Genomic DNA, 22,412 nt, shown 5'->3' with positions numbered 1-22,412 from the left:
GGAAATCCCCGGTCCGCTCGTACTTACCTTTGTACGAGCTGCGTTTTCTTTCCGGTTGTTTTGGCTCCACGGCAAAGAAGCCATCTCTGAAGCTGTTTCACGGTTGATTTCGAGGTCAAATTGCCCCAGGCACATCTTCTTAGTTCAGCTTCACACAGTCATGTTTTTTTCTTTCAATTCCACCTTCCGTTTTGCTATTTTGAGCTGTTTAACCCCGCCGAAACATTCCATTTCGCCTCCAGCCATTTTTGTTTACATTCGCGTCCCCCCAAATAATCCCATAAATGCGCGCGCGCCTAGTTTGGATCCCAGGCTATCACTCTTTTCCGAAGTGAGCTATAAGGTGTCAATTTTCGTTGTTCTCATCTTTAAATAGGGTCTGGGTTTAAGACCATGGGACCATGGATTCCACTGTTATTTTTCAATTTTTATTTACTTTTATTACTATTTTTTGTACACTGCGAAGGTGTAGAGTACTTTTGGTGGCTTAAACCTACTACATCAGAACGAAAAAGAATTGCCTCCTATAACATTTTACTGTGATTAGTCTAATGCCCCCCTCAAATAACTACCAACAATGTAAGGCAACTGTGCAGTTTTTTTAACTAGTGCTATGCTTATTGAACTACTGTGTGCTCATTAAACTGTTGTGTCTTCACTGAACTACACATACTGGAAAGAGATCACTGTACTGCACCTACAGATGTAGTTGGTGTGCTAAGATTTTAATTTTCTAGGCTTTTTTGTAAAATAGCTCTTAGACTATGATAGAAAGAATGGAGGGAAGAGCGGGAACAGTCTGAGTTTGCTGGAATTGGATCTCTTTTATACTAGTCCCGACTATCTGAAGGCTTGGAACATGCTATAGCCTCTCGCTAACCTTATCCTCCACGCTTTTTGTATCGTTGGATTTTATTTACCAGAAGAGGTTGTTGGTGTTAAAGTGATAAGTCATTTAAATCATGTTATTTGGTAAAGATGGACTCATTCAGCTGTGCACCATCAAAATGCCTTTCAGCTGTTCTTCCAATCAACGCTGACGTTATTGTAATAATTTTATCAAAATATTGAGTGTAGACCCTAAGTAGTATGAAGCTTCGACCAGCAACACATGCAAGAAGTTTAAAGATAAGGATTCGTTCAAGTTATTTTGACGGTTCACATTGGACATGGTGGACGCAATTTTAATGTGAAGTATGAGTTGTGTTTTTTGAAGAGAAAAACAAAGCCTATTAAAAAAAGGAATAAAATAGTCAAGAATCGACACTATTCAATCAAAAGAAGCTTCCAACTGGACCGAAGCGTCCCATTCACGTTTCCACCACAATTTTGAATACTTCTCTCTCTGATACTATCTCACTATACACTGAAGAAAAGATATAAACAATTACCACACGCCGCTTTAAAGATCATCAAACGTTTTGTGACAACTTAACGTAAAAGAGGAATGCATCACAACGACACATTAAATCGAGGATTTCAACTGACCTCAACGAACTTTACGCAACCGAAAACACCCTGCGGAGTTCGATATATAAAGGCAATCAGTGTGCAAGGAATTGTGGTAAAAATCCGTTGCATTGTGGTTAAAAAATCCAGATGCATCGTGGGTAGAAATCGAAAATTTTTGCCCTTGTGCGGATTATGTGTGCTGCCTTGCTCGCTCGCTTCAAGCTTGCTCGCTCGGCAACAAAAATGACCTCTTGACATCCTAATCCTCTTTAGTTTACTTTTTCTTAATCAAGTGCTTTTGAGGAACACGATAACACTAGTGCACCTAATAGGTAAAAGAGTGCCGCCGGTACTAGTTCAAGCAACTTAAGAGGCAGTCTCCCTTTAAAGCGGTCCACTCGATTTCGCGACCAAAAATAGTTTTCCTTTATTTTTTGTTGGTGAAGAGGCTTTGGTAGGTGTATACTAAAATCTCTATTTCTGTTTTGAAATTCTTTTTCTTACCGCTGTGCTGCTACAAGCCAAAAACAAATTGAGTCCGTCTCGACCTCTCAGAGGATAATCGAAAGACCAAAACTGGTATATTTTGAGAGGCGCGCTTCAAACAAACCAATGCCTTCACAAAAAGTCTCTTTAATACAGTTTTATTAGTTGACCTCAGATAGTTCACAGGCTAAATGCAAACATCTTTAACAAAATAAGTTACGAGATACAGTAGTTCAAAGACTACCTATTCTGCTGGCTTAATTCAAACCCTTAACGTAAGGAAGGTTTGACGGAAAATATCTCAAAAGTTGCCGCCTAAATCAAGCCTAAAAAACACATAAAAGTAAAGTTTTAAACCTATTTTATTAGTTTATAGGCTCAGACATATATGTTATTCACCGGCTGGGAGGTCCGTATTGGGAGAAACTGTGCCCGAGGTCTTAAGTACACGGCCTTGGGCGGTACTCAGACCGAGGGCACAGTTTCTCCAAATACGGACCGACCTAGGCCGGTGAATAACATTTTTATTTGTTTCCTACTAGTACTGAGATTTTAAAGTTCCAGGAAAATTTCCCTTCACTCTCCAACCTATGTGTGTTGAAGTAAAACGCGTTCGTGTTGATGAAACGCGCGATCGGTTGCAAACCCAAACAACACATTACAACATGATTTTTATGTCGGTAATTTATATTATGGCACCTACTGCTCTCTTTTAGAATAAAGAAAGGTTTTTGTGTCTTGTTAGACAATTCATAATCTGAGTGTCAAACAAGGATAAAAGAATTGATGAGCTTGATATTAAAAGCCCCAGGAAAACAATACAGCAAGGATTCTCTTCGCCTGAATAATTCAAAAATTGCTTAAAGATTAGTTCAATTTAGCGGGATGAAAACTGAACAAAGGCTTTCTAAAAAGAGCTAATTACACATGCCAATGTTAAGGTTTTGAATTGAATTCGAAAAAAAGAAGGCGATGTGAGCAACAAGTTATAAACAAAGAAACGAAAACGGCGATAACCGACAGCTGGAAAAGTGATTCGTGTTGTTTATTTAAGATTGAAAGCTATTAAAATGCAATCGTTGACAACAACCTTTTCTGATGTGTAGAAAATTAGCGAGGCAAAATTCAGTGAAAAATGGCAGAATCTAGATTCACACAGCATAAAAAGAAAACAAAACTACAAACAGAGCAAAAATGTGTTGGAGAGAATAATTGACGACGAAGAGAGTAATTCGCAAGCCTTCCAGAGAAAAACACAACTATATTTGAACTGATCCTACGCGGTAAACGTACATAAACGATCAGCGAGACGAAAGCATATCACTGCACATGATCGTGACGTATTCTCGACGTAACAATTCTGACAAGTGACCGCTGACCGGAAAATCTTAGTACAGCGAATCATGAATAACAACAACAACTAATCGCACAGAAAAGTATCTAAATGTCTGTTCTGCTTTCCAAACTATTTGACAAAAAAATGTCCAATAAACGATGCATAAGAGCAAGATTGCAGCACTTACAGCGCGGTAATAAAGCTAAGTGAAGCGACATCACAAGGCCACCTGTTTTGCTTTACTTTAGCGGTTTTCCTGGCTGACTTGCTCGATTCTCCCTTCAGATTTTATGTCTGAATAATAAAATTCACTTTCCCTAGCTCGCCTAATGCTAATAATAGCTTAAGTTTTAAAAGAAAAATGGTTTGAAAATGACGGTTTTTGCTCATTCACAAACAACAAACAAATATGTGAATGAAGCTGCCAACGATTCCGCCCGCGTTAGAGGGCAAGATCGTAAAATGCCGTCCGCTTTCGGAACCAATGAGATTGCAGGATTTGGAGTATTCTGCCCGCTGGCAAGGTTGGAAAAAAATAATTGTGGGTATCTTTTGGGATTGCAGACGACAAGAGATTGTAATCTGACATTGTGCGTATTTGCATAATTAAAGGTCGTGTCAGGTGTCACGATAGTAGAGGTTTAAAAGTTCCAAGAAATTGCCGCTTTTTACACTGAAATTCGCGTGCAGCATCTAAAAGTCAGACAAAAAGCGTCTTTAAGTACTTTTGAATCGAAAGAGATTATTAACAGGGATTGTCATGCTTATCAATATAACGGTCACCACGATCAACAGGCGGGCGTTACATCTTTTAACCATAGCTGGTCCCCTCTACTGTGACTAATTCAGAAGTTGATTCAAGCTTTGTCGATAATGAGAATAGAGATGACAAACCGGGGACAAAAATCACATACAAGGAAGCAATGCAAAATTTTTAGTCCTTTCCACAATTTCAGTGTGAAACTCGCCGCGGTGCAATATTGTAGTAATGAGGCTGTCACCTACATTTTGAAACAAAGCCAAAATCAAGTTGTCATTATAAACGGCTTCATCTCTTTTGGGAAAATAAAAAGCTTACCCTTACGTTAGGTTCTTAATGAAAGAAATTTATTCAGCCAGCAGTTGAATTGAATTTACTGACGCCTTACGTTATACGTTATTATCACAATCAAATCATAGCGTGATTGTCATGTAATGTTATGGTCACGTTACTTCGTAACTTGTGGTGTTAGCGAAACCCCCCCGGGGGGGGGGTTACTTCCTTATAAAAGGCTAATGGGGATGTGCCGCTGGATGGGGTCGCATTTTCACCACTGGATTGACTATAACGGGGCCGCAGTTTCAATGGAGTAACTAGAATGAGGTGGTTCATTTTCGGAATTTTGGGGGTAAGACACTGTTCTTCATATTTACGGTTAGCAAACGTACCAGAACGTTTGTATTGTAGGTGAAAAGTAAACTGTCCTTCATTCAATTTAAACAATAGGTCGCGGACCTGTTTAAAGGATTGATAAGGTAGATACACAAGTGGAAAGTGACTTAGTTGGGATCGCAAAAATTACATATTTGACCAAAAGTGACTAAATTGGCCACAGAATAGACTCTAATGGGGTAGGGGCTCTAAGAGGCCAGTAGCACATACCCAACAAAAACTCACCCAAATACCTCTTTCCCTCCTATATGCGTGGTATAAGGGAGCGGGGTGGTGGGTTTCGATGGAACCCCTCCCCAGAGTCTTTGATATGTTGCAGTATTTCGAAACGATTTTGCCTTTAGTGGAAAGCCTTTGATCTTCTCAACCAGATGAGGTATATTTTATGGGTGGTGGCGCTGCTGGAGGCCTGTGACGTCACCAACAATGGTCGCCATCTTGGCCGCCATTTTGGAGTTTACCAAGAATTAGAAATCAGGTCAAAACCGCAATAAATGGTACATTTTTGTCCTTGACTGGTAAAATAACACATGAATAAACACTTTGCATCATTTTATCCACAAGCTCTACTTTTATTGTTGAAAGAAGTTGAAAAAACATGTACTTTCACACAAAAATGGCTTGACCACCTGCTACTTCAGACGTCAAATCTCGTAACCATAGTTACTGATCATCACTAAACTTGTCTTAAAATGCACGTGAGGGATAAACGAACAGCTACTGAGAACGTCAGGTGCTGATGTTTTATCCTCTATAAAAATACTCAAAAAAACCTCTTGTACGTCCGAGGGTTAAATTCGAATTCCCCGCTAACTTTAGTCTGCGAAAACAGCCGTCTCTGCTGAGGATCATATCGCCGGGAGTTAGCCACAAAAATAGGCAAAACGTCAATAGCGGCGAGGAGCGAGAAAAGACGGCCGCTTTAGCACGCTAGGCTAAACTAAATTTTGTTCCTCTAATCAAAATTTACCCCGATAACTTGAATTCAGCTTCTTGCAACTCACCATCTATGCCGCAAACACTAAGACTATTGACATTGTAAAAGTTACTTGATTTCGAATTACTGGAGTTCTACTCTCAAGTCGAGTCGTACTCCATCAATTCGTATTCCAGTCGATTCAAACACAACTAACAGAGTCAAAATAATACAACTCAGTAATAATAATGGCACGTTTCACGTGTAACATTCCTCGAAGTTCAAGCCGCGAGGCAAAATAAATACAAGTCAGATATTAAATTATTAAATACACGTATAAAAATTGAGTACGAATCGACTAAAACTAGGTACAAATCGACTGTAAACGTCTCTACCTGAGCTCTTAAACGTGACATATTGTGAAGAATTCCATCAGTCTTGATCTCTAGCTCTTTCACTGTCTCTATATTTTTGTATGGTGTCGACGTCTGTTGTGCTGGGGAGGCAACGTTTGCAGAAGTGGAAAGAACTCATCTTGTATCTGCCCTTGAGATTAGGATAAAGTTTGTGGGATAAACGCCGTTTTAACTTTAGAACACTGCATCTCGTTGCAACAGTGCTTTCTCTCAGCTCCATATCGAACTCTTTACTAACGATACCCTGCGTAGCGATTTCCTCAGTAAAATCTTCCTATACGCCTGGATTTTTTCCTTGATTAATAGAACGAATTTCCTTTCGCGAAGTAGCAGGGGCACCTACGACTGAAAGTTTCCAACTACGCCAGAAGTGTCTCAAAAGATTTTCTCTGTGCTTTAGAGGTCTGTTTGGTTAATTTGGAGTTGCCCTAAAAACTATTTATTGTTCGGATGTCTTAGGCGAACTTTGGTCGTCACGAACGTTTTAGGTGGCTTTTTCGTCTCATCCGAAAGTGTTAGCTACCCTTATGGGTCCGGTCGAAAGTACGATGACATGAAGTTGCTTTGCCTTCATTAAAAAATTTGGGGGGACGTTTTGTTTTTACACCGAACGTTTTAGGAGACCTTTTTTTACCAACAATCGCAATATCTGTATTAAAATGTGACTAACACAACATCCGAAAATCGTAGTTAAGTTACTAAAAAATGTCCGAATATTTTAGACGAATGGAACGGTTATCAAGAAAGTTTTAGCTTTTCTCAAATTTCTAGGCAATATTTGCTCCTTCGAACAGGTTTTCTACAGAAAAAAGTCGCTGGGTGCCCCTGAAGTAGTCGCTGTGTATTTTCCTTCTCGCGCCGAGTTATAAGATTTATAAACACTGTACTTCGCCTCATGTTGCAACGTACGTTCGTCTTCCACAACTTTCCCAGAGTGCCCTTGGGCTTACACGAAAGGTGACTGGACGTTGTGGCACAAAAGAGCTGAAGTGTTGTGCTACTTCTAATGTTGTTAATCACGAGTTCATCACGTCACGTTATCTGTCAGTAAGAGTACGGAGTTATTCGGGACAAACAAGCATGGCGTTGTTTTCTTGTTCACTCGGTCGATAGTACATCTGGCGACGAGAATCTAGCCAGTGAGCAAGCTAAGCCAACGACGAGGATCTAGCCGTTTTAATGCATTTTAATGTAGTCAGTTTATCGAATGCAAATTTTTTGCATCTTAGCTTGATGCAGTCGATTTTAGGTAATTTCTATCCAGTTTCCATATGCAAAATTTTTGCATCTTAGCTTGATGCAGTCGATTTTTAGGTATTTTGTTTCCAGTTTCCAGATGTTGAATTTTTGAATCTTAGCTTGATGCAGTCAATTTTAGGTATTTTATATCCAGTTTCCATATGCAGAATTTTGCATCTAAGCTTGATGCAGTGATTTTTAGGTATTTTGTTTCCAGTTTCCAGATGTTGAATTTTTGCATCTTAGCTTGATGCAGTCAATTTTAGGTATTTTCTATCCAGTTTCCAGATACAGAATTTTTGCATCTTAGCTTGATGTAGTTGATTTTAGGTATTTTCTATCCAGTTTTCCAGATGCAGAATTTTTGCATTTTAGCTTGATGCAGTGATTTTTAGGTATTTTGTATCCAGTTTCCAGATGCAGAATTTTCGCATCTTAGCTTGATGTAGTCAATTTTAGGTATTTTGTACCCAGTTTCTCAGATGCAGGATTTTTGCATCTTAGTTTGATGCAGTGATTTTTAGATATTTTGTATTCATTTTATCGAATGCAAAATGTTTGCCTTTAGTTCATGCAGAATTCTTATTTATGAATAATACTGCCTGTAAAATTTAGGTGGTGAAATAAATACATTTTTTACTGCATTAGTTTTGTTGTTGTTGGGAATACAAGATCTACAACGAGTGAAGAATAGATTCAGAGGAATTTCAATGAGGCTGACGGAAAATTACAAGTTTGGAAAAACACATTTTAGTTTGGGAAAGCCTTTAGGGTTAAGTTAGAGAGTGCATCCAATTTTGCGAGCTCGCAGATGTCATGGCTACGATGTGTTGTAGGATGAACAAGTCCAATTTTGCTGACAACCTCCTCTACTTCCTTATGCCTTTCCTATTCGGCAGGGTATGCCACTTCACCTTCATCAAGGCTGTCATCATGATCGTCGTCTTCCTCCAATTCGTGTTTGTTCATCCGCCTTTTACTGGCTGCAAGGTGTGAAAAAACTTTAGTATTTAGCCCTCCGACAACCATTCACTCCTTTGAAACTTACGCTCTCCGTCAGTGTTTCTTGCTACCCGCATGTCAGCAGCCACCTAGGTAGGATTGGCTTTTCTAGCTCTGTTCTCGCCAAAGTCAAATTTTGCTGTGAGGTAGCTTTTTACATTTTTAGAAAACCTAGCACCTCCCCCTCTTGGGTTTTGTAGCGCCCAACCCAAACCACAAGGTTCGTCCTCTAATTGCTCGCTACCTGTTGCTTCTTCAGTGGTGAACGACAATTTTGATTCAAGTGTGATAGATGAAAACGTTCCTGCCCAATCGTGCTTAAGACTGTCGTACATGCTCTCGGGACTTACTTTCATGTCGTGATCACCAAAATGAATGTGGTCTTAAAGTTCCTCTGCTGTAAAGAACTCACTGGAACAGCAGGAGCTTTAACTCAATTTGGAGTGAGCTGTAATTTATTTTCATATTTTACCATAGGAAGACCTCTTCGTCTACCTTATAACTTTTACTCCTACTCAAACACCAAGGTCGTGGACAGCAGCAATTAGATTGTTGTTGAGGTAGCAGCCCGCGTCGTCTGAGCCAAGAAGGCTTGATTGACTTCTGGCTTGTTTTCCTTAATGATTGTGAGAAGATGCTCCAAAATTGCGCAAACAGTGTACCAGCCCTGTGCACAGCTATCGAATAAGTGCACGTATGACTGAACTTGGAAGCTGTTATCTGCTGTATTCCTCGAAATAACGCAACTGACATGCCAGTTGATTCCTCTTTTACTGAACCACTCGGATTCCTTTTCTCAATATTTTATCTGTAAGAATTTCATGGCCCCTTCCATTACGACCATGACCGAGTTATCCTGGAGAGAGTTAAGTACATCTTGCTTTGCCGCTCTTTGTTTTCTGCTCTTAAAATGTGTGCCTTTTATTGAAAAATCATTTCTCGGGCTTGGGCAAGCTCATGCTTGAAGTCCTCTTTCTGTTCATCGCTATAATGGTTAATGGAAGGCCACTCAATTTGATCAGTTATGGACTGTAATGTTACTTTCAGTTGCTCACAATCGCTACAGCATACTTGATGTTGATGTGGACAATGTCCGTTGAGTTCCAAATCTTGTAAGTCACTGACAGCAAAGTATCTGCAGTGATCGGGACATAAGCTTTCTTCTTCACGGCAATGCACTCTATATTCTGTCTTGAGGTAGCGCTTTCCACTTTTAAATCTATTTTGCACTTCATCACACCAAGTTCCACTTGGGCCGCAGTTTTTCAAGTCATCTACTATCTTGCACACACTTTCAAACACTTCAGCACCTCCAGCAGCCATGCTATCCAGTCCTTGAAGCGATTTTCTTTGAGAAACTTCTCTGACTTGCAATATTCTAAACAGCGTCGATCTTGAAAGAGGCTCAAGGTGATCTTCGTTGCAATGCTTAAATACTGCTCTATCATCGTGGACCTTGCAACAATTCTGAAATCATTTGACACAAGTAACTCCTCTCCTGAATCTAGCTTCAGTGTCCTGGTTTCGTAAGCCACGTCTTCGTAAAAGTATGGCTGGTCTACAAAAGACAGAAAGTGATCGAACTTCACCAAATCAATTTTACCAGGTGGCGCCGCGGTTTCTCAACAGACAGTCCAACTCCAACAATTTTGGCGTGTGCTCTTGCTCTTTTTATCTGTTGGTCGCTAAGCTTTTCAAATGGTTCGGGTATTTTCTTCAAGTATTGGGCTGGGTAACTAATAGCATAGATGCTGAGTATCTGGATTTTAAGGCTCCTTGATGGTGCTTGCTGATATGCAGTTACTAGTGCTTTGAGGTCGCTAGAGAAACCCACTTCCCTTCTTGATTCTTGAAATGACCGTAACAGCTCATCACTGTCCTTTGGAGCAATGACGTCACAAACAGCACGACATGCTTCATTCACCAGCTCTATGCAGAGTTGTTTTTCTTTCTTAGTCGCCTAGTCCCACTCGGAGTTAAAACGGAAAGTCGGGGGCTCCACAGTTTTTTTACCGAAAGGGAACCAATATTACTTTAAGAACATCAGATTCGTTCTCAGGAGACTCATTGTCGAACGAACTATCAGGATTCATTGCTTGTCATTGTCCAAAAGACCAGGCGAATCATTCTTAGTGTGAGTTCCTGGTACGGGGTGTATATGCAACTCTCAATATATAGAAAAAACTGCTTCTTCTTGGGTTTTTCTGGAGGGGAAGTCAAGAGACAAATAAGTCAAAAGAAAATTGTATTTTTTTTTCTTACAGAGGATGAATGAACAGTACGTATCTAAACAAAAATTAAGTGAGCTTTGAGTAGCCAATCTTTTATATTCAAGGACATTTTTATTTTCTTAGAGTTTGTCATACCTCCTCCTCGCGTTCTAAGAGTTGTTTTTATTAAAGGAAGAGTACAAAATAAATCGTCAGAAATCAATACCTTGGTAAGTTTGGTTCGGTTTATTCCATGGTATCTGTGGTATCTTCCGTTTCAGTACTTTTCGTTTCTCTCAGCCACAGCCATTCAGTCTTCAGTCTGTTAGCATGAAGCTTTCTAAAGCTGTTGCAAATGGCTAAAAAAAAGATGCAGAGAAAGAGTAACAAGGGTTGCCACAGACTCTTCCCTAACAGACAATATTGTATTTGCTCGTTTTATCCTATGAAACTGGGTCACCCGAAAGCAGAGGTTTGTGCTCTTAACCTTCTACATTTTTTAAGTGATGAAAAGCAGTTACTGTTATAAAACAAATAATACAAATTCGGGAAAGGTCGATTAGAGAAGAAGAGAGACCTGGGAACCAGGTTGCAAAACAACTCAAGAATCCGTTGCCTTGAAACCCCCAACCCCTCACCCCGGTTACCGCGAAAGAACTTTACTTTGTACTCCAAAACATAAATCGCCTTATAACAATTAGCAGCAAACAGAAAGAACATATCAAACTGATGATATAGCTACACGTTGTTTTAACATCATATTTAGTACCTTTTTCATCTACATAAAAGTTAAAGTTGTTTTATATCACGGAAAAACTGCTTACGTGATCCAACTGGAATAGTAACTCCGAAAACTTGAAATATATCTCTTGCCATCTGGGCATTGCAAAATCGGTCTCCTTTTACCGCTTCTTGTTTTCCCTTGTGATCAGGGTACTGGCAAGCAGTTGTTGGGCAATTCCAGTATGCTCCCAACTTTCCTCGATGCCGAGGACACACGGACATTTCTGCTATATTTCCTTCGCTTGGGTGAAATTGGCATGCACGATTCAAAAGAAGCTGGTACCCGGAAATATTTGCCCTTGAAAGATGGCAGCGCCTTAGGTGGTAGGAAATATCAGAGGTACATTCCAGCAGCGATGTTAGTGATTTCTGTCCTCTGAACTCCCCGCACCCAGAGCTGTCTTTGGTTTTTCTGTTGTCAGTGTTTTAGAATGTTTGTAAAGGAAATGATAGAACAGGGAAGTGAAAATGGATCCGGAACTGAATTCATAAAGGCCTTTGCCTTATTTAATAGGGAGGCAAAAAGGGTCAAAGTCTCCTTGGGAAACTTTCGTTTCTGAAGCAGAAGTGATTTCTGTCAATGTACAATTTACAGAAGGTGATTTTCGGCCGAGAAAATAATTTCTTGTAGTAGCCCTGAATAGAAGCCACGTCACCTTTTTTCTCTCGTAACATATTTAATCCAAATGTCCAGATCCAGATTCCTGAAAGTCATTACACTTTCAGTTCAGCCCACGTACATGTACTTGTTGCGATATGTTTTATACATTATTATTCGGCCTTAAAGACTGTACACAATCTTTCAGATGGTAAAATAAGAAACTTGAAAAAAAGAGATTTTCGTCTCTATTAAGAACCATCTCTTGATGTGCGTGCGACCTGCCCTGATCTATTGACATTTTGACGGCCTTAATTACCGAAGTGCCAAGGTGCTTGTTGCTGATCGTCGTACTAAAAATACCTAAATACCTCTCATGACTTTTTCCACATAAAAACGATAAAAGCTCCAAACCTTTATGAGATTCGGTTTCAAAAGGCGTATATTATGACCTTTCTTTGCGAAATACAGTAATGCTTCTTTATTACTGTTGCAGCTCAGTACTAATTTTTCAATTGAGCGGTTACAATTTGCTGCTTGCAATACCTTGACTTTCGAAGGTTCAAGAAAGGAAAACCCTTCTTTACTTTTTTACCTCTGTTTTTTCCTTTTAGATTAGCCTGACATGATCTAAAAGAACGAAAAATAGAGGACAACGAAACAGTAATCAACGTGTAATACACACAGGAAAGAGCAGCCGTTGTTTACTTTGTCCATTTATACCCGCTCATGAAATAATTAAATTTGGTTCAACCTAAAAATACGCTCTGAATTTATCTATTTTTTTTAAATGCAAGCACTTTCTATGTCATTTTGGATTCATTGGTGTCATTTCAGGAGAAATAACGCCCTAAAACAAACACTTTGCAAATGTTAACAGTCATATGATCGTGACCTCTGACACCGCCGGTAACCATGCAAACTCGCATTATTTGCTGATTTTGATCTGTTATCGCTTTGTGATTTTAAGAGATACACGCACAGTTTCAACCTATAAACCGGTAAAATAAACGTAAGAATTTTACTTTAAATAAATGTTTTTTATGCTTCATTTAGGCCGCAACTTTTGAGATATTTTCCCTCAAAACTTGCTTACTTTCAACGTTTCGCTAATGCTAGCATAGTAGGTAGCCTTTGAACTGTTCTAGCTTGTTCATTTTTTTATCAAAGGTGTTTATATTTTATCTGTGAGCTATCCAAGGTTAATTGAACAGCTTTTTTGTGCAGTAGCTCGTTTGTTTGCAGCGCGCCTCTCAAAATCCATCAATTTTAGTCTTTACAACACTCTCTGAGACTCTGGCCGCGACTGACTCACTGAATTTGTTTTTGGCTTGTAGCAGCGGTAACGAAAAGAATTTGAAAACAAAAATAGCGATTTTAATATATACCTACTAAAGCCTCTCCACCAACAAAAAACAAAGGAAAACTTTTTTTTGGTCGCAAAATCGAGTGGACCGCTTTTAGGAAGACTACCTCTTAATTGAATATCGTGTATCAAATGTAACATGAACAGACCAACAAAAGTTGAAAAGAAGGAAACGATAACAATTAATGGAGAGTAGAAATGAGTTTCTTATTATTATTGTCTTTTTTACTTGGACAACATTGTGTTTCTTGCTCGCGGGGCAGCAATGAACCGGTCTAAAATTGGGGTTGAAAGGGACGATTCCTGTTACAGTTACAGCGAAGCAGTCAAAATACCTCATGCACGTTATACGTGTCTATGTTTGGAACGACTTAGATTGCACTGTGTTCTCTGACTTTTCCAAGCCTAAGATATCATTCGTGACAAAATAAAAGATTCTTCTAACAAAGACTCATGCCCTTCTGTACTGTGTCAGTGTAATAAATAAAGCTCTTAGACCTATTTGGTGAAACTGTCAGTAAAGAAGGCAATCACATCAACCTACCTGCAATTTGGGCGTTGTATGCAATTCCCACGCCACACAAATTGTTATTAGCCACTCCAGCTATAACTCCAGCACAGTTGTTACCATGTCTAGGAAAAATTCAGGGGAAATTATCTTCACACGAATCCGGGTAAACTTACACACACGTGTGCGTTTACGGCTTTCATACATGCATATTTTAAAACACAGTCTCGGGCCCGTTTCTCAAAAGTCCCCGTAATTAACGGGCCTGGAAAGCTGTCGATGTTATCATTCCAGATAAAAGTTTCAATAGTTTTTCGGGTAACATATTAAAACTATTGGTTAACAAAACAAATGGACTTGTTTGTAAGCTACGATCCTAGCTCTTTTTCTTTAGACTTTGATTTGAATATTTGATTTTGCGTCTGGGACTTTCGAGAAACGGGCCCTTCGAGTAGAGAACGAAATTTATTCATTAATGTTCTACAAAGTACGTTTTTAATCTCTCACGGCCGCACAAGGCAAAGTAATTCCTTAAATCTTAAGACTGCTCTTTGCAGAACCAGTACTTTTCACGTTTTGCATTTTCAACATACACCTTTTGCTGTTCATTACGAGAAAATACGGAGTCTTTTGCGTGATACGGCGACCAATAGTGCGAAGATACATTCATTAGCGCGAAAATACGAACATTTGCGCATAAATCAGATTCAATTACGATTTTTGCGTTTTAATCAACATTCAATAACACTTTTGGGCATTCATATGCGTCATTGGGCATACAAAAGAGAGAAATATACTTTCATTACTTATTTAGTGGAAGGAAGAGGCATTCAACACTTTCAAATTACACTCAAATTTTGGAATTCTACGGCCAACAAGTTTGACGTATAGGCTTACAGTCATAAACATATGAAACTGTTCATTAATACTGTTATGAAACGAATTTATGTCTTAAACATTGTAGCCTGAAATTACAGAAAGAAAACAGGATTTCTGGTTTGCAAAACAGAACATTTCGCAGGCCTTCAAGCCCACCGGAAGCGCGGAAAGAGCGCTCGTGCCAGTCCCATTCCGCATCACACATTAAATGAAGAGCGGAGCGCTCGTTTCACCGCCCAACCTTTATCCACCCTGATCCAACTCCTAACCCCGCCCGACAGGGCTTAACTTGAGTGGCGCTACTAAAAAACCGAGTTTCGCGAGGGTTATTGCGAGATACGTTTTCTAGTTTATGTTGCGATGTTGTACATGAATTATCCTCGGTACGGAGATTGTGCATTTTCAGCAAGTTTTGCAAGGGAGTGTACTGATGTTAGTTAGTTACGTAGCTGGAGAAGGCGAGGAGTTAATTGTACATAAGGAAAGTGTTGTTGTAAAGGAAATAAAGGAAGTGGAACTGAGATCTCCTCGTGCGCAATTTATTTATTACAGAAATTATAGTCGAATTGGGTTACAGCCACGCGGTCATGCACCTGGCAGACTTCCGGTGAAGAAGTTAAGACATCTGTTACAAAAATATCATTTCTTATTATTCCTCTGCATTCACAATTACTCCACCACGACGACGCCGAAGTGTACGTTCCCATAGCGTCTTGTTTTAATACTGTAACCCTGCTAGCTTTTTTTCTCCTTCGCCCTATGGCTTCCACACCACACACAGGCTCCTTACGAATTAATCACTTTGTCATTTCTTACATGTATCTCGACTTAACGCTTTAAAAGCGTCTTACTTTTTGTTTTTGCTCCTTCCTAATCATAGGGTTTCAAACACTTAAAAGCGCCCTTATGTCTAGGAAAGACTACATGATGCAGAGCATTTGTAATTCGACTTTTAAAACAAAACAGCCATATATCTGAACACATACCCTGATACCGTGCCATGCTTTGGAACTGGTATTGGATCATTGTCCACGTAATCAAAACTTGCTGCAGCATTCTTGAAAAGAAAAAGTTAATTTGGAGCCACTGTTACTATAAATAGTACCATAAATTTATACAGAGTGGAACCTAAATAGAACAGACCCCTATATATCAAACACCCCAATTAAACGAATGATTTTCCTGTATAAAATAAGAACCGGGTACACTACGACATACCTTTACTACAGTTAAGATAAAATATTGATATCATTACATAGTTCGAAGAAAGTTCAGGATGATTTCCATCAACTCCATTATCAACTACTGCTACCAAAATTCCTTTTCCTGTGTACGTTGGCCAGACAGAAGTGATGTTGAAAGTAGGATTCTGTGGTCTTGTCTAGAAAAGGAAAAAAATCATACCTTTGAGAAAAAATATAGCTGATTTTGAGCTGTTCAATTCCAAAGCCTATTCACTTTGCTTGAACAAGTTTTGCTTACATTCGTATATAATAAAGAAGGACCCAGGGCAAAAAGAGCGTATAAAGTGACAATATTGCTAGAAATAGATAGTTGCTCTAAAATCACCAAATTTTCCCATGCGCCTGTTATTTCCATCCATTTTATTTCCTTTGTTTCTCTTTACCGTTTCGGCCTTTTCCTGTGCACTCCATCTGGCGAATGAAAGGCATCACTAAGCCTGGAGACTTGTAAGTTAAAAGTGCTTTTAAAAGAAATGAGAGGCGTTTTGAGTTTTCTGAGGAGCAAGTATCTATTTGCACAGTTGGTTATTTCGCTTTCTTCTGTGTTAGGGACCCCGAGTTCAATTCCCTGATGTAACCTTGAATCCTTGTCTCCACTTCTTTCACTTAACATGTAGCTTAAGTACCCATAAATACCTATAAAACGGAGCGCTGATGAAGAGCGGGGAGCGGGGATAAAATGAGAGAACCGTCGGCTTCAATTCTGTTAGCCAGATGATGGCTAATTCAAGCTGTAATAAATCATAAAATACCTCAGAAAAGTGAGTAACTTACAAGGTACCATTGTTTCTCAAACAAAAGATCATTAAATCTTGGAGACAAAAGTTTATAAGTTTTCTCCTTCTGTTGCATAAACCACTCAATCTGTAAAAATATAAGTGAAAATGATTAAGTGTACATAACACAAGAATAAAGACGGTACCTTACCTTACCTTACATTAGTAAATCTCCCTTTGTTTGAACGAATACTTAGAATTAAAATCGTTCTTAATGATTCTCAATAGCTAGATGTTAAACTCCCGCAGGGTGCAATTAAACATTATCTTGTTCTTTCTTAAACTGCTACCATTTAGCTTGCTTGTTTGATGTGTTTATCAGCCAGACAAAATTAATACCACGTTGTTTGGCATCTTTAATAATGACAACTCCATGTAATGTGTCTATTATAATGCATCATGCAATATTAAACAGTGGTCCTTTTTCTTTCTCTCTGTTTGTTTCTTGTAATAAGACAAAAATTCAATGAGACCCAGTAAAACAAGGTTAAATGGATCCTGAAAAAAAATCACACAACTTCCATAATTAATTTGCATAATAGACCTTTCATGTTGCAATACATGTATACACCCTGAAAGTGCCGCATAATTTCTGATTTAAGACAATTTGAGACCTAATTTCATGACCCTGATTCATTTTATTTTGCATACAGAATTAAGTAATTTAGATTTTTTTTGGGGGGGGGGGGGGTGGGGGAATGTTGGTACCACATGTAGACTGCTAGGCGCAAACTTTCACACTCTTTTAAACGCTTCCGATCCAAAAAGACACCCAGTTCAAGACGCTAAATGGTGAAATTGTATACCACGTTTTAGACTCATCAAGACCCTGAAAACCATACCCTGTTTGACAGCAACACATACCTGCCTAGGCCAAATAAGGAAGAGCCGCCCTCCCCTCCCTGGTATGAAGGCATATTTATAATTTAGGAAATGGGTCGTTTTCTGTTTATCGGGGGAGGGGGAGCGTTGTTATTGATATTGGTTGATATTGGGTGGTGATTCAGAGATCAATGTCTCCAGAAGCACACATTAAGGAACCTCAAGGGAAACGCAGTTACATGTTATTATAACTGCACATGTTGGACCTTACCTTTGGTTCACAGGCTAATATTCTGTCAATATCCAATGATTCAGGCGTCTTTTCTGATGTTTGTTCGAATTCTGTTCTCTTAATAATGTGATAGTCCTCAAAAAGCTGAGAACAGATCAGTCAAATTCATTTCAGTACATGTAAAGTAAATTAAATCACTGAGAACTGTTTTTATTTACATTAAATTCACACCTCACCTTTCTCCATATCAGCCTTTGGCTGCCTACTATTGACCTTTCAATAAAGTATGTATGTATGTAACTGCCTATGTGCAAACATGTCCCTTAAACTGTGAAAGGTTTGAACCCAGGAGTCATTTCATAAGTGAAGCATGATTGTCCGGGTGAACGTAATGTTGAATAGGACTGTTGTTGACAGTGACTGATCTTTCAACAACCTGTGGGGTAGTCATCTTCAGGGTCAAAGTGAGTTGTATCACAACAGTTGTATGATGTGAAGTATATATGAAATAATTCATTTTTGAACTGCGGTTGTAGATGAAAGTGAAGAATGATCATCGCAGTAAATTTTCCAATTTAAGCAATTGAAAAGAAGAAGCCTGAAAAAAATAAGGGCTTAATATGGTCGGCCATTTGTTTCAAAATTATGACACGATAAACGCGCGGTTTTTTGCCGCGTATACTTGCGATCTTTCCTGCTTTGTGGGGTTTTTTCCCAAGTATGTGTCCATTTTCTTCCCATGCGTCTGTTCCACGCAAACATACGCCTATATATATAATATATATATATATCTGTCTGCCTTTATAAAAAGGCACCTACAGAAATTTCAAATGCGTTTTAACAATTTAACCCTTGAGGTGAATTAAACAGCAGTTGAAAGTCGCTATTTAGGGCTTAAAACGGACAAATTAATCGCTGGCAACAGACGAAAAGTTGCTCTGCGCATAAGCGACAGATTTGTAACGAAATGAACAACATTTAAAAGTACAGAAATAATGACCTTTCCGTCTCTTAAAATTTGAGGCTCATAATCTGAGATCAGGCGTTATTATTGTTTTTGTTTTTTTCTTTTTTTTTGCTTCTTTGCTTCTTCGGCTCGAGAGGGAAAAAAATAACGCCTGATACAATCATTTAACAAGCCATCAACTGCCTACCCTGGGTACCAGAGGTTTTTCCTCGCGTGCGACGGGGAGCTTCGTTTCGTTGGCCGTAGGCCGAAGACACGAAACCGGGAACCGCGCATGAAAAGCCTCTGGCACCTAGGGTATCAACCGCCCCCTTATTCACATAATCTAACGTCTGCTTGACTTGTCTTGTTAATAGCCAATCAGCGTTTACCAGATGGGAACCAAATTTTTGCGCGAATAATGTCTCTTTCGAAATCAATTTTAGGGAAAAGGAAATTTTTAAGAACGTTCAGATGGTGCTTCCGAAAAAAAAATTTTAAATGTCTTTTTTTTTGTGATGAAACACTACTCGCTGGAGCTGCCGTACCTTTATTTTACAGCTACAGATAATTAAGAATTTACTGGTAAAAGCTCGTTGACTTCGTTCTGTGCCGAAAACAGGGAAAAATCACGCTGAAGCACCATATTTAACGAACTGAAATGTGTTGTGAAAACGAAGATCGCTCAGAATAATTCTCAGGTTTCTGAAGGAGGAGTTACGGTCAAACCAGGTCAAGATTCCAGTTCCATTCATGAATTGATTATTTGAAAAGAGAACCCGTTTGTCGCTTCTGTAACTTGTAGCCGGTATCAAATTGCATTCAAATGATCGGTGAATGTTTGACTGCAACTTTTAGTATACGATGAAATGGAAAATACTTCAATGGATGAAATTTTTTAATTTAGACATTCTTCAAATTCAAGAAAACTGAGCCGGCGGAAATTTCATAACGAACTCTCGTGTATATTCACTGCTCGTTACGCAAGCAAAATTGCAGACTTTTAATCAACAACAACTAACGGATGGCAGTGTTTTGGCCAATCGGAACAGCGCTAATCATCCGCATTGTTTCCTATCCAATCAGAAAAAAGTCCAGATTCTGTTTTGTTTTGTTTTGTTTTTTTTTTTGCATGTGATCTGTGAAAGAAAGGTATCATGCCCTCCTCCCGAAAACAGATTACAGAAATAAAGGGAGAGGGCATGATCACAGGCTATGAGGCTTATAGCGAGATGCCCGACTAAAACAGACCTATAATCCACCTTTTTTGACCCCACAATCGGTTGCCTAAGGCAAAATCACTTCAACTAAACGCTCACAAAGGGTTTTCATGCTTATACACAATATTCGAACGCCACGACATACCTGAAATCTGTCTGTCAACAACTTCAGGATATCACACAATTACAGCCAACCAGGCACAATTTTTCCACACTTAATACGGGAGAAACATCATCAAATTACTCTCTCTCAATAACTCTCGCTTTCTCCACATAAATCAGCACATGTAAACTTCGCTGACACAGTCGATCCCGGATGTAGACGAGCCGTGTTGAAAGAGACACATAGAGGCCGGCCTTCAAAACAATTTTTAATTAAGTCTCTGGCCTGGTCAGAGATCATCTTCAATTTCGCTCTCGCCGAATAGATTTGACTCCCACAAACTACTTTTTGAGGCCAGAGACTCATCACCGCCCACATCAAAGCTCGCAATATGCTGCCTTTCCGTCTCAAGCCCGAGATCAATGTTTCACCCGTTTAGCCAAAATGAGACGAAACACGGTAACATATTGGGCGACGGCAGACTGCCAATAGTGAGACTCATTCCTTAATAAGGCTTAATGATGCTATGCCTTCCAGAAAACTTTGCTGCAGCCGGCCAAAGAGAAATCTAGAAAATTAACCGACCACGGAAAACATCTTCTAACGCGCGCGCTGATTTCAAATGTCATAGTGTTTATGACAAGGAGAGAATTATGGGAAATGATAGGTACAGGAGAGGTAGGGGGATGATGTAAACAGCATATTAAACGCATGTTATCTGCAGTTTGTTAGGGGATTTTGTACTGAAAATGTCATTAATAAAAAACGAATTATCAAGTACTGAACAAGACTCAAATGAGACTGTTGCTAAACGTTCCTGGAGGTACCTTTTTGCAAATCCAGACAGATATATATGCGTACAACACAAGCCCCTATATATATGCGTTACAAACGAACATGTGTATATAGGGTTACAGAAAGTCGTCACACAAGAGACACCGAATTATACCGTCAGCAATAAACCATTTCATGTACGATAGAGCTGAAAAGTAACTTCAGTTTGGCTTTTTTTTTGCAGCCAATGGCAAGTCAGTATTTTCGATTCTAGCCACCAGTATTTAAACAAATAATTTCGCTCTCTGCACCAAAGACTTTACCACAACTGCAGTCTTGCAGAATTCATAACAGTCGCAGAGACCCTAGTGTTTGGCGAAACTAAAGTAAATACGAAGGAAAAACAAGACATCGCTCTCCAGTCCAAAGACACGCTTATCTAATTCTTCATACTTGGTGTAGCTTTAGTTTAAGCTACAGTGTACAACTCAAATCTGAAGATCTCACTATCCGTGAAAATTCAACTTATAAGCTGGGCCCAGCGTCATACAGACATAGCAGCCCGAGAGGGGGCCAGGTACTCAACAAATATGTATACGGGGAGGCTCCGCCCCGAGGTCCAACCCCTTACCCGTTTTTCACGAAAAAGATGACCCTTTCGTATATCTTCCATTGACTAATGGCACTCGTTTTTGAGCTTTGTATCCCCTTCAACTGCTGGAAATAGACTGTCATAAAATAGGAATCAATCACAAATCTAGAACGTTTTCTCGACGGGTAAGGGGGACCTCGGGACGTTGCCTCCCCGTACAAATATTTGTTGCCTACCCCCCTCCCCCAGGCTTTCGGGTGGAGCCTCCCCATATAGGCCATAAAAGAGAGTACCCCCCCCCCCCCCCACCCCTTCCTCCGGGTATAGCAGGAAATCATGACATTCACGGACAAAGAAGCTTACATGCATACATATAAGTTATTTACCGGCTGGAAGGTCCGTATTGGGAGAAACTGTGCCCGAGGTCTTGACTACCGCCCTCGGCCGTACTCAGACCGAGCGCACAGTTTCACCCAATACGGACCGACCTAGGCCGGTGAGTAACATTTTCATTTTTTTCTTACTGAGATTTTCACGTTTCAGGAAAATTTTCCTTCAGTCTCCAACCTATGCGCGTTTAAGTAGGAGGCGTGTTGATGAAGCGCGCGATCGATTGCAAACCACAACAAAACATTGCAACACGATTTTTAGTTCGGCAATTTATATTATGGCACTTACTGCTCTCTTCTAGAATAAAGACAGTTTTTTGTGTCTTGCTAGACAATTCATAATCTGAGTGTCAAACAAGGATAAACGAATTGACGAGCTTGATATTAAAAGCCCCAAGAAAAAAAGACAAAGAGGATTTTCGTCGGCTGAATAACTCAAAAATTGCTTTAAGATAATAGTTCCATCGAGCGGGATGAAAACTGCACAAAAGCTTTGTAAAAAGAGCTTATTACACAGACCAATTTTAAGGTTTTGAATTGAATTGGAATAAAACAAGGCGATGTGAGTAACAAGTTATAAAAAAAGAAATGAAAGCGGCGATAATCGACTGCTCGAAAAGTGATTCGTGTTGTCTATTTAAGATTGAAAGCTAAATGCAGCCATTGACAATAATTAACCTTTTCTGATAAG

The 22,412-nt window shown here is 39.4% G+C and overlaps 2 protein-coding genes across 3 annotated transcripts in view; both read right to left on the bottom strand.

The window, feature by feature from the left end:
- LOC140945339 (uncharacterized) overlaps positions 1–22,412 on the bottom strand; it is a 554,440-nt gene that overhangs the window by 211,287 nt on the left and 320,741 nt on the right. The gene's annotated exons all lie outside the window — the stretch shown is intronic.
- Positions 1–22,412, bottom strand: part of LOC140945620 (furin-like) — a 44,193-nt gene that overhangs the window by 18,749 nt on the left and 3,032 nt on the right. For both annotated transcript variants that reach the window (XM_073394640.1, XM_073394639.1), the window contains exons 2-6: positions 17,737–17,841; positions 16,642–16,731; positions 15,879–16,004; positions 15,610–15,680; positions 13,781–13,869 (exon numbers count right to left, since the gene is read on the bottom strand). In XM_073394640.1, the coding sequence (XP_073250741.1) occupies positions 13,781–13,869; positions 15,610–15,680; positions 15,879–16,004; positions 16,642–16,731; positions 17,737–17,841 (481 nt within the window). The remainder of the gene's footprint in view (positions 1–13,780; positions 13,870–15,609; positions 15,681–15,878; positions 16,005–16,641; positions 16,732–17,736; positions 17,842–22,412) is intronic.

The sequence above is a fragment of the Porites lutea genome, chromosome 8 (assembly GCF_958299795.1).
Source record: "Porites lutea chromosome 8, jaPorLute2.1, whole genome shotgun sequence".
NCBI lineage: Eukaryota > Metazoa > Cnidaria > Anthozoa > Scleractinia > Poritidae > Porites > Porites lutea.
Note: the sequence above shows the minus strand (reverse complement) of the source record. Positions and strands in the feature narration are given on the sequence as shown.